At 35.8% G+C, this 11,013-nt stretch overlaps 1 protein-coding gene across 1 annotated transcript in view; it reads left to right on the forward strand.

The window, feature by feature from the left end:
* Positions 1–366: 366 nt before the first annotated feature.
* LOC107718166 (kinesin-associated protein 3-like) overlaps positions 367–11,013 on the forward strand; it is a 35,274-nt gene continuing 24,627 nt past the window's right edge. Inside the window, exons 1-10 of the mRNA XM_016525145.1 lie at positions 367–537; positions 995–1,126; positions 1,245–1,396; positions 1,538–1,599; positions 3,616–3,757; positions 3,966–4,065; positions 5,638–5,762; positions 5,855–5,953; positions 6,047–6,225; positions 8,984–9,109. Of these exons, the coding sequence (XP_016380631.1) occupies positions 506–537; positions 995–1,126; positions 1,245–1,396; positions 1,538–1,599; positions 3,616–3,757; positions 3,966–4,065; positions 5,638–5,762; positions 5,855–5,953; positions 6,047–6,225; positions 8,984–9,109 (1,149 nt within the window). The 5' untranslated portion in view covers positions 367–505. The remainder of the gene's footprint in view (positions 538–994; positions 1,127–1,244; positions 1,397–1,537; positions 1,600–3,615; positions 3,758–3,965; positions 4,066–5,637; positions 5,763–5,854; positions 5,954–6,046; positions 6,226–8,983; positions 9,110–11,013) is intronic.

Consider the following 11,013-nt stretch of genomic DNA (forward strand, 5'->3'; position numbering starts at 1 on the left):
TAAAACAATGTTAGACAAAGTTGTTTATTTACCACGTATTTACCTTATCAAAAATGCATAAACAAACAAACAAATAAATATGAATTCCCTATATGAAGAAATGCTTGTCTGTTGTAATTAAGTTGTACGATTTTAAGATGAGTTGTAGCCTAAGATAAAACATATAATTAACTTCTTTAGAGACAGCCTTTTTATTCCAACAATTAATCTGGAAATACTATACCATTATATTATTATTTATGAAAAAAAAAAAAAACATTTTTAAAAGAGACACTGCTGTTGCAAACCTTGGACTTGCAGTATTCGGTCTACTCCCGTCCTCCAGATGGCGAGCGCGCTCAGCTCAGGCGTCTGTCCCTCGCCGACTCATCAGATGTGATAGCGGATCAGTGGAGAAGTGCGGTGCGGATGAGAGATGCTTTGATTCGCCTTCATGTCAACAGCCTGAACAGCAAACCAAACCAAACCAAACCGACGTCTCGTGCTTTCACATGAACGGAATAAAATGCAGCCGGACGAGTCGCAGTATTTGCAACGGTAAGTTTAACATTTATCTTAAACGTACATCACAATATGACAGCGTTATGTTGAGTCGATTATTTCCATCCATTAAAGGAGAGGCACTGCACCTCTAATCTTAATCATGTTTAGATTATAATCTGTGAGTTTGCCCTCACCGGTTTTATTTTCGACGAATTATTTTATTATATTTTCTATTGTCGTAACGTAAATCTGGGTCAAATTCATCCGCTTCACTTGCAGATGGGCGTGGCCTATTGTAACCATCCCCTTATGATACCAGTGTCTCGGCTCATGTAGACATTTGTGTCATATTTTTGGGCGGTTTCCTAGTCATCTGCACCTATGATGAACGCTCTTGCGTTGCCCAGAAATGCTGTTTAGGTTTGGCAGCTCACTGTAGGGTTTGAGACACTGCCAGTGTTTAATGCAACTCACTGTCACATCCAATCTTGATCTCTCCTGTGTCTATTAGGAACTGTAGGACTGGTGATATAGATGTGCATCCAACAGAAAAGGCTCTAGTGGTGTACTATGAAGTGGAAGCATCCATTTTAGGAGAGACATGCAATGCCAGGCATGAGGAGAAGAAAGAGTGCCAGAAAATGTAAGCAGAGATAAGCTGTAAACCCATATACAGCATGTTCACACATTTATATTCTCCATTGTTACATTTCTTTATTGATTTTTTTTTTTACACATTTGTGTCTGTGTTTGTTGTTTAGCATCCGGCTGAGGAGTCTGAATGCCAGCACTGATATTTCCGCCCTGGCCGGGAAGGTGGTGGAAGAGTGTAAAGTCATTCATCCATCAAAGCTGGCGGAGGTGGAACATCTGCTGCTGTATTTACAGAACCGAAAGAAGCCCAGCAGTAAATGTAAGTACCTCTTTAAAACATATTTCCCAATTAAGAATTTTTTGGTGGACTTTTATATGAGCAACTCACAATCTTTTTGTTTTAGTAATGTTCACATTTAATGGTGACAGCACTTGTTGTTTTAATGTTGTCTGTCCTTAGTGGAGAAAAAGGAAAAGAAACCATCGAAACCCAGAGAACTTCTGCCATTTGAAGGAATGGAAGTACGCACATTTTAAGTTACACATTTTATGTGTACTTAGAGCTGAGAAAGTGAATGTGTTAACATATGTGATTAATTAAACATGTTGAATTATGCTAATTTTTAATATGTTTAACGCCTATATCTAATTTGACATGATAACGGATTTATTCTGTAACTTGTGTCTGATTTTTACCAACTAATTCAAACCAGATTGAAACTGATCCACAGTTCAAGTGTCTTTTTCTTTCCAAATTATATATAAACCAAACCCAGATGGTACATTTAAAGTAATTTGCAGTCTTTGTTTGGTGTAATTTAATCATTATTGAAGCTCAACAAATGAAATCTCACCACCGAGTAAAACAACTTCCTTGATAGAAATGTTAATAACAACGGAGGTCTGTGTGTTTACATAACAGTCCTACTACTTACTTTCTGGAATGTGTTAACTCTGATACACTATAGCAAATCTCAACTGTTTGATTGTTATATTGTTGAAAAATGTAAACTATATTATCAGCCAGCGATATATTAGTAGGTAGTTTATACATAGTACATCAGCTTTACTAACTGCTTAATTTTTTTATTTCATTGCAAAATGTGAATATATGAAGAGTTTGGTTCCAAAACGCAATAAACGCCATTTTAAAAAAATGTGAGTTTCCGACAAAATCAGTATTGTATCTAGTCGGTATTGAAAAGTCAATTTTTAATTTTACTCAAAATGCGATATCCGCCGAGTTATTTTGTCATGTTTTCTCCCTTTTTTTCCAAACCGCGACAAATGCCGAATTATGCTAATTTTTAATATGTTTAACGCCTATATCTAATTTGACATGATAACGGATTTATTCTGTAACTTGTGTCTGATTTTTACCAACTAATTCAAACCAGATTGAAACTGATCCACAGTTCAAGTGTCTTTTTCTTTCCAAATTATATATAAACCAAACCCAGATGGTACATTTAAAGTAATTTGCAGTCTTTGTTTGGTGTAATTTAATCATTATTGAAGCTCAACAAATGAAATCTCACCACCGAGTAAAACAACTTCCTTGATAGAAATGTTAATAACAACGGAGGTCTGTGTGTTTACATAACAGTCCTACTACTTACTTTCTGGAATGTGTTAACTCTGATACACTATAGCAAATCTCAACTGTTTGATTGTTATATTGTTGAAAAATGTAAACTATATTATCAGCCAGCGATATATTAGTAGGTGGTTTATACATAGTACATCAGCTTTACTAACTGCTTTATTTTTTTATTTCATTGCAAAATGTGAATATATGAAGAGTTTGGTTCCAAAACGCAATAAACGCCATTTTAAAAAAAATTTGAGTTTCCGCCAAAATCAGTATTGTATCTGGTCGGTATTGAAAAGTCCATTTTTAATTTTACTCAAAATGCGATATCCGCCAAGTTATTTTGTCATGTTTTCTCCCTTTTAATCAAAATCTGGATTTGAATTTTTAATGTTATAACCTAAAGATGCTACGTGAAAGTTTGAAACAGAAAATAGTGGTTTTCATCTTGCCACTTTCTTGGTAAAGAAAACACATTTTTACTCAAATTAATCAAAATGGATTTATAGCGTTTTGGAACCAAACTCTTCATATTATCTCCCAGCTCTTTATATAAATGTGTATATTTACTGTAAGTATATCCAGCTTTATCCACACGTATACAGTATTCTCACATAGGATGTTATATATATATATATATATATAACAGTTTATATTATATAGCATATCTCAACTGCTTGATTGCTTGAATCATTATAAAATGTAAACTAGGCCTATATATTATCGACCAGCTGTAATCTTCTAAATGCAGCTATAAGGCAGTAAGATATTATTAACATCAGGCATTTCTGTAAAGCTGCTTTGAAACAATGTGTATTGTGAAAAGTGATATAAAAATACGAGTTGACTTGAAATTTGGCAAACGTAACTATTTTAGTTGATTGGGAGCTTTGATTGACGTTAGTTTTATAAAAAGTTGATGCATTACCATGATACTATTTTTCCAGATTGATGAGGAGGCCAACATTAATAAAATCGATGATTACATTGAGCTGTTGTATGAGAGCATCCCTGAGAAGATTAGAGGCTCCACTCTGATCCTGCATCTGGCTCATATCCCTGATAACCTGGAGGAGCTCCTACATAATGGTACTAAAATTGCAAATTTTTCTTCTCAATTCACTGTCAACAGTGTTATTATTCTGCAACAGATTTACGTCATGAACATATGAAAAGTCATGAACTGCCACATGACAGCAGTGACTTCAGTGGTCCTGACTGCTCTTGCAGTGTATGTTTGATTTTGTCAAAGAAGTTGGCGGATTATCTGGTTGTTTATGAGTTTGATGTTTTTCAGAGATTGTTCTTGGAGCTCTGGCCCGGGTACTGAGAGAGGACTGGAAGCACAGTGTGGAGCTAGCAACTACTATCGTCGACATCTTCTTCTGCTTCTCAAGGTACACAATTTTGGTACAGTTTATTTGGTCTTTTTGTCAACAGCCATATTCATTTTTGTTGTGGTGCATTAAAGGGCCTGAAATAGAATCAGGTAGACAGTGTTCGAGGAGGATTTTAGTGTGCTGACAGCGTGCTGATCTTTAGTGTGCTGTTGGCATGGTGAACTCTCTCTGAGAAGTGGCGTCTCCAAATTCAACCCCTTTTAGCATCACCGCTGCGGCCATCGAAACACAGCTTCAAATAACAAATTCAGTGCTTCAAAATTACATTTCAAAACAATCACTTTCAATCAGACTTTAATTCGCCTACTGTGAGCAGTTTTTTTGTTATGATCTGAACGTAATCTGTAAGTCTCTGTGGGGAGTCTGGGAACAAACAAAGACTTACTTTAAATACATCTCATCTGTTGCACTCCATCCAGCTGTTTTTGAACACAAAAACACTTTATGTGGCTTCCTTATGACTAGTAAACTAGCCATTCAGATAACTCATAACTAGTAGATTTTGAAAATATGTACAGTACTGTTCAAACGTTTGGGGCCAGTAAGATTTTTTTTTTTTTTAAGAAATTAATACTGTTATTCAGGATGCATTCAAATGGTCAAATGTGACAGTAAAGACTTCTACATTGTTACGAAATATTTGTATTTCAAATAAATGCTGTTCTTTTGAAAAAAAGTATTGGTTTCTACAAAAATATAAAGCAGCGCAACTTATTTTTTTTAATTAATAATTAGAAATAGTTCTTTAACACTAAATCTGGATATTTGAATGATTTCTGAAGGATCAAGTGACACTGAAGACTGGAGTAATATTTACTGAAAATTCAGCTTTGACATCACAGGAGTAAATTACATTTTAAAACCATATTCAAATATAAAATGGGTATTTTAAATATTATTTCACAATATTACTGTTTTTACTGTATTTTTGATAAAATAAATGCAATCTTGGTGAGCATAAGAAACTTCATTTAAATACATTGAATCTTGCTGACCCTGAACTTTTGAACGGTAGTGTAGAGGGACAAGTACGCAGCATATTCTGTTTTGGAGGATTAATATACTACATCCATTTTAAATTTTTTTATAGAAGCAGATTGCATACCAGATATCATTCTGATATAGCTCTTGTATGAGGTTGAAAGCCTTAAGAAAACCAGGATACGCTCTCAAAATGTCTTTAGTAGCTGCAGATCAGGTTACTGCTTTCACTGAGATAGCTGTCAGCATTTATTTGAGCTATTAAAGTGTATGCTCTCATTTGATGGTTTTCCTTGGCTCTCATTTGCAGATGGCTAATGTGGAAATTTTTTTCACAAGCTAGAATGTCTTCGACGTTTGAAGGATGTATTTGAAATGTATGATGAGTTGTTTGGCCCGATCTTTCAGTTCTGTTTATGTACTAATCAGGACTAGAGTATGAAATTCATCTGGCACGTCCGTCTCGGTGTCTCTGCATACCAGCCATTGTCTAGTTCTCAGATTGCATCGCATGCATCAGTGTCTGGCAGAATGTGCCAGGAGAGGTCGGGGGAGGACAGACCCTCACCACTCGTTTTCTTCCTGCAGTTTCTCACAGTTCCATGGACTCATTACGCACTATAAGATTGGCGCACTGTGCATGAACATCATCGAGCATGAGCTGAAGAAATATGACCTGTGGCAGGATGAGTTAGAGAAGAAGAGCAAGGCTTATATCCTTTCTGTCACTCTCTTTTCAATCAAAAAATTAATAGCACAAAATAAATGTGATAAACGAACTAGATTATTCCTTAAACATATCCACGTGACGAGGACCCCGAAAACCAGAGATTGCGGAAGGAGCATGAGAAAACCCTTAAGAAATACCAAAGCCTCCTGGTCAAACAGGAGCAGCTGCTGCGAGGTACAGGAAGTGAAATGTTTTATGTGGCACAGTGTAGTAGGAATCATCCATGAGGCCTTGTTTATGTGTTCCTTTTCCTCCCCATGACTCTAGTTGCGTTCTACCTGCTGTTGAATCTGTCTGAGGACACCCGCACGGAGCTCAAGATGAGGAACAAGAACATTGTGCACCTGCTGGTCAAGTCTCTAGAGAGGGACAATGAGGAGCTGCTGGTGCTGGTGGTCTCCTTCCTCAAAAAGCTCAGCATCTTCTTGGAGAACAAGAATGACATGGTGAGATCTTCTTGGTGTCAAACACATCAGAAGCTTTGAAATACAATTTCATGAGTTATAAAATCATTAAACGCTGCTGGTCAAAAGTTTGGAATATTTAAGTGTTTTGAATGTTTTAAAGGAAGTCGCTTATGCTTACCAAACCTGCATTTATTTGATGAAAAATACATTAAAAACAGTACTGGTAATATTGTGAAATATTATAACAATCTAAAAGAACGTATAACTGTATTCTATTTGAATCTGTTTTAAAATGTAACCTATTCCTGTGATGGGGAGGGGAATTTTCAGCATCATTACTCCAGTCTTCAGTGTCACATGATCCTTCAGAAATCATTCTAATTTTCTGATTTGGTGCTCAAGAACATTTCTTATTGTTACCATTATGTTAAACTTTTTGCTGCTTTGTATTTTCGTGGAAACTGTGATTCACTGTCATTCAAAAGTTTGTGATAAGTATGATTAAAAAATGTATATATATTATTAAATTCATCAAAAGAGACAGTAAAGACATTTGTAATGTTATAAAAAGATTTCAAATTCTGTTCTTTTGAACTTTCTATTCATCAAAAAATAGCTCAAAGTTAGAGGAGTACATTCTACTCGATATATAGATTATTAAAGGATCCCATGTTTTGTAAAACGTTCTGGTTGATCCTCTTAGAAAATATTAGATTTTTTCAGTTTTTAGAAAAAACATTACATCACTAAGCCATAGTGACAATTTAGGTGGCATTGGTGATTTCCACTCTAAAAGAATTCTTCTTCTAGCTATTAATGTGAGATACTGTATATATATATATATTATTTTTTTTTTTTTTAGAATTATTTGATGAATAGAATGATAAAGAAAACATAATTTATTTAAAATAGAAAAATCTTTTGCAACATTATAAATGTATTTACTATCTAATGAATAAAAAGTATTCCTTTCTTTAAAAAAAAAAACTTACCAACCCCAAACATTAATATATAAATTATTATTATTATTATTATTATTTGTTTTTTCTTTCTTACTGTTTAAAAACTACGGCTATAAATTCAGTGTTAGTCACATAACTAATATTAATCACATAAAATTCCAACAACTTTTTAAAAGTTGAAAAATGAAATGGTAATAGTGTCAAATTTGTTGAAAAATGATAAATAATGTTAAAAACATTTACTTTATTTCTTAAGGTAACTTTAACAACCCTAAAAATACATTTTGCAAAATCTTTTTTTCCTCTTTAATTTTTTTGTGCACCTTCTTAATAGGTGTCCCTGGACCTGTTTGAAAACGTCTAATTTAGAAAAGCTTGTAGACCAACTCTTTGCACATCTAATCCAATCCCAGAAATGTTACTTTCTTAAAGCAGTAGATTAAAAATGAACTGGATAATATAATTTTCCTCTTTTCCATTTGAAATAAACCTTTTTGGCCCAGCACGCAATGAGCGAAAACTCGCATGAGTGAGGTTAATGGAAAAATTACATTTGTAAGGTTTCAAATTAAAGTTATCTTTAGATGTGTATTATACACTCTTATCTTCAAACTAGAAAGAGACTATTTAAGGTTGCATCCAAGGATTTGCGTTGGAAAATCAGTAATGTTGAAATGTTTGAAAACCACCATATGATCTACATCAGAATAGTTGTTTTTACAAGCTGTAGAATATACAGTTACACTGAAACCGAGAACCTGCTTTGGCAGAAGCTGGTGCAGATGATGGAGGTTTGGCTTGAATTGTGGCCATTTCTATCAGATACCCTGACTCAAGTGAAGCCGAACACATTTACCCAGTGATTATGAGTTCAGCTGGTCATGTCAGAGGAGAATAATTCCTCTTTGTGTCTGTTTTCATTTTCAGTCGTTCACAACAATCCAACAGCACTTTTCATGCATCTCTGTCAGGCATCCACCACAATATTTCTAGTAATTTGATGCATCATATGACATGCATCTCTGTTCCTGACCAGCTCGAATGACTCCTCCACATCGAAATGAAGTAGAAGCTGCTTTGTAAATCCTTCTCGTGATTACATCTAAGGGCTTAATTGTGCATTTTTTCAATGTGTTAGCCATTTACGCTTCAACAGTTAGGGCTGAGTTTAAGAGAATGCCTGGCTGCTGTCGTAAAGTCCGTCTCCGCTTACTCTCGCTGAGGGTCAACGCAGTCTGCGGCCGCTAACGAGAAGCACATGTTCCGCCACCGAAGGACCGCCCAGGACGGCCCTCGCTTATTAATGCCACTATATGCCTCCTCCTGTGTTCCCAATTAAATAAACTAAGCAAACCTCTTCTTTACCTACTCAGCTTTCCCTCACTCTCTCTTCCTTTTTTATCCTGATATCCCCAGCAGTCACATCTGCTTCTAATCGCCGATGTGATAATGTGTTCTAGGGTGTCTCGGGTCCCGACTGCCACGGTCGGACTCATAATGACTGATTATGCCATTGCTCTATCTGAGTGTTTCCTATCTCACAGGGGAGGATCAGCATTAGGGAAGAAGAGGAGGAGGGCGAAAAGTGTTATTAATGAGAGTGTTTGTAGGGAGAAGCGTGAGTGTGTGTGGTGCGTGTGTATCTGCAGTCTCTCTCTCCCTTGTGGACTGAGTTTGGATTGTAATCACATACCCCACATGCTCTTATCTATAATCTCCGTGATAAATGACTCGCTCTCAGCACGAGCCAGTATAAATACATTACCTAACTGACCGCGACTGATCAATTTAGATAGCGCTTGAAAAGTTTACATGCGTTGTGAATCTCCCTGAAGATTTTTTTTCTCATCTTTTCTGTAGGTGATGACACACACAAGCACATAGCGATGCGTATCCTCTACCACATCAGCGTGGACGACAAATCTAAATCCATGTTCGCGTATACAGACTGCATTCCTCAGGTCAGCGTCTTCACTCTATTCACTTTTGATTGAGATTGGGGCTTTTGATAATTGATTATTCTATTGGTTATTTTTGAAATGTAGAGGTTATGATATAAAGAAACATAACAAAACATTTTAAATGACCAAATAAATGATATTAAATAATATTAAAGGGATAGTTCATACAAAAATTAAAATTCTGTCAACTTACCCATACCCTCATGTCATTACAAAACATTTTTTTCTTCTTTGAAACATAAACACAGTAAAAGAAGATATTTCGAAGAATTCTAGTAATTAAACGCATTCGGTTTCCATCAACTTCAATTGGATCAATAAAAATTTCAATGGAAGTCAAAGGAAACTGAAATTATTTGGTTACCAATATTCTTCAAAAAATATTATTTTATGTTCCACAGAAGAAAGAAAGTCATACAGGTTTGGAACAAAATGAGGGTGAGTAAATGATGACTTTACTTTGGGGTGAACTATCGCTTTAAAAGAAAGCAAACCAAAATTAAAGGGGTCATATGATGTTGCTAAAAAGAACATTATTTGGTGTATTTGGTGTAATGAAATGTGTTTATGTGGTTTAAGGTTCAAAAAACACATTATTTTCCACATACTGTACATTATTCTTTCTCCTCTACTGGACTCCGCTTCATCCACGTTGAAAGCCGATCCGGCGATTCACAGCGCGAAGTTGATGTATTTCTCAGTCCTCAGTGACCAGCACGGATCAGCTAGGCATGACGAAGCGGATATCGTCCTCTTTTGGAAGGCCAAACAAAGTAGTTTCGCTTTTACAACGAAACACACAGCGCCTTCACGACATGGCGGCGGCGGCAACAACAATACTACAGCGAGAATAAAAGTTACGCCTTCTTTCTTTGCGTGAACATTTGGGCGGCGTTATGCAAATCTTCCCACATCGTGACGTAGACATGTGGGGGCGTGTTAGAACGAGCCGTTTTAGGTAGGCGTGGTTGACTCTTAACTTTTATAAAGAATATCTCTTTGGATTTGAGACTTTAGTCTTTGCAACTTTACAGATCTTCTTTATGCACCAATAGCTTGTAACACTTCAAAGAGAATTTGAAAATTTCAATCGCATCATATGACCCCTTTAATTGTTAACAGGAATAGGAAGAATTTTCTGCCAGGACACACATCATTCCCTTTTCTTATCATAGTGACACGTTACTGTAATCAGATGACGTTTTTCAGTAATGAAGTAATGTAAAGAGGCGTTTGCACCAGAGGAACATTTTCATGTTCCTGTAACTATTGGCATACCTGCTTTTTGGCGTGTTCAGACTGCCGGGACTGGATACAGTTTTATTCATAGCAATGCCTTTTGAGGGGACTAAATTAGCTCCTACTTCTGAGTAGAGTCTAACCCAGCACAATAGGAACTACAAGTGTTGTAAGTGTATTTTGAGTGGCCGAACATATGCCATGTGAAACACCAGCACCTGCCATTTTTAAAAAGACGTGTAAACACAGTTTACATAGAGTTACTCCACGAACATGGAAAACAGTGATAGATGCACTGAACCCAGATACTTCTGTTTCCTCCATCATGGTTAAATGACATCGCTGTCGCCTGGCTTACGTCACTTCAGGGTTCCTAACTGATAATGAAATTCATTGTTGTTGTTTTTTTTATCATCAAGTGAATTATTAGTTATTAATGTAGATTATAAAAGCTGTTTATGTGGGTTAGGGTCAGGCAGGCCAAAATGCGTTCTGTGGTGATACTGATTAAACTTTTAAGAAATTTGTATGTCTTTTTTGTATGTTTGGAATTAAAAATTTGTATAATTCTTATTGCAGCAGTACAGTATACACTTCTAATTACTAATTTTAAATATAGTAAGTAAAGCAGTATGTACTTATCCTGTATTCTGTGCATACAGCTT

This window comes from Sinocyclocheilus rhinocerous, unplaced genomic scaffold, assembly GCF_001515625.1.
Source record: "Sinocyclocheilus rhinocerous isolate Xijiao unplaced genomic scaffold, SAMN03320098_v1.1 scaffold480, whole genome shotgun sequence".
Taxonomy (NCBI): Eukaryota; Metazoa; Chordata; class Actinopteri; order Cypriniformes; family Cyprinidae; genus Sinocyclocheilus; species Sinocyclocheilus rhinocerous.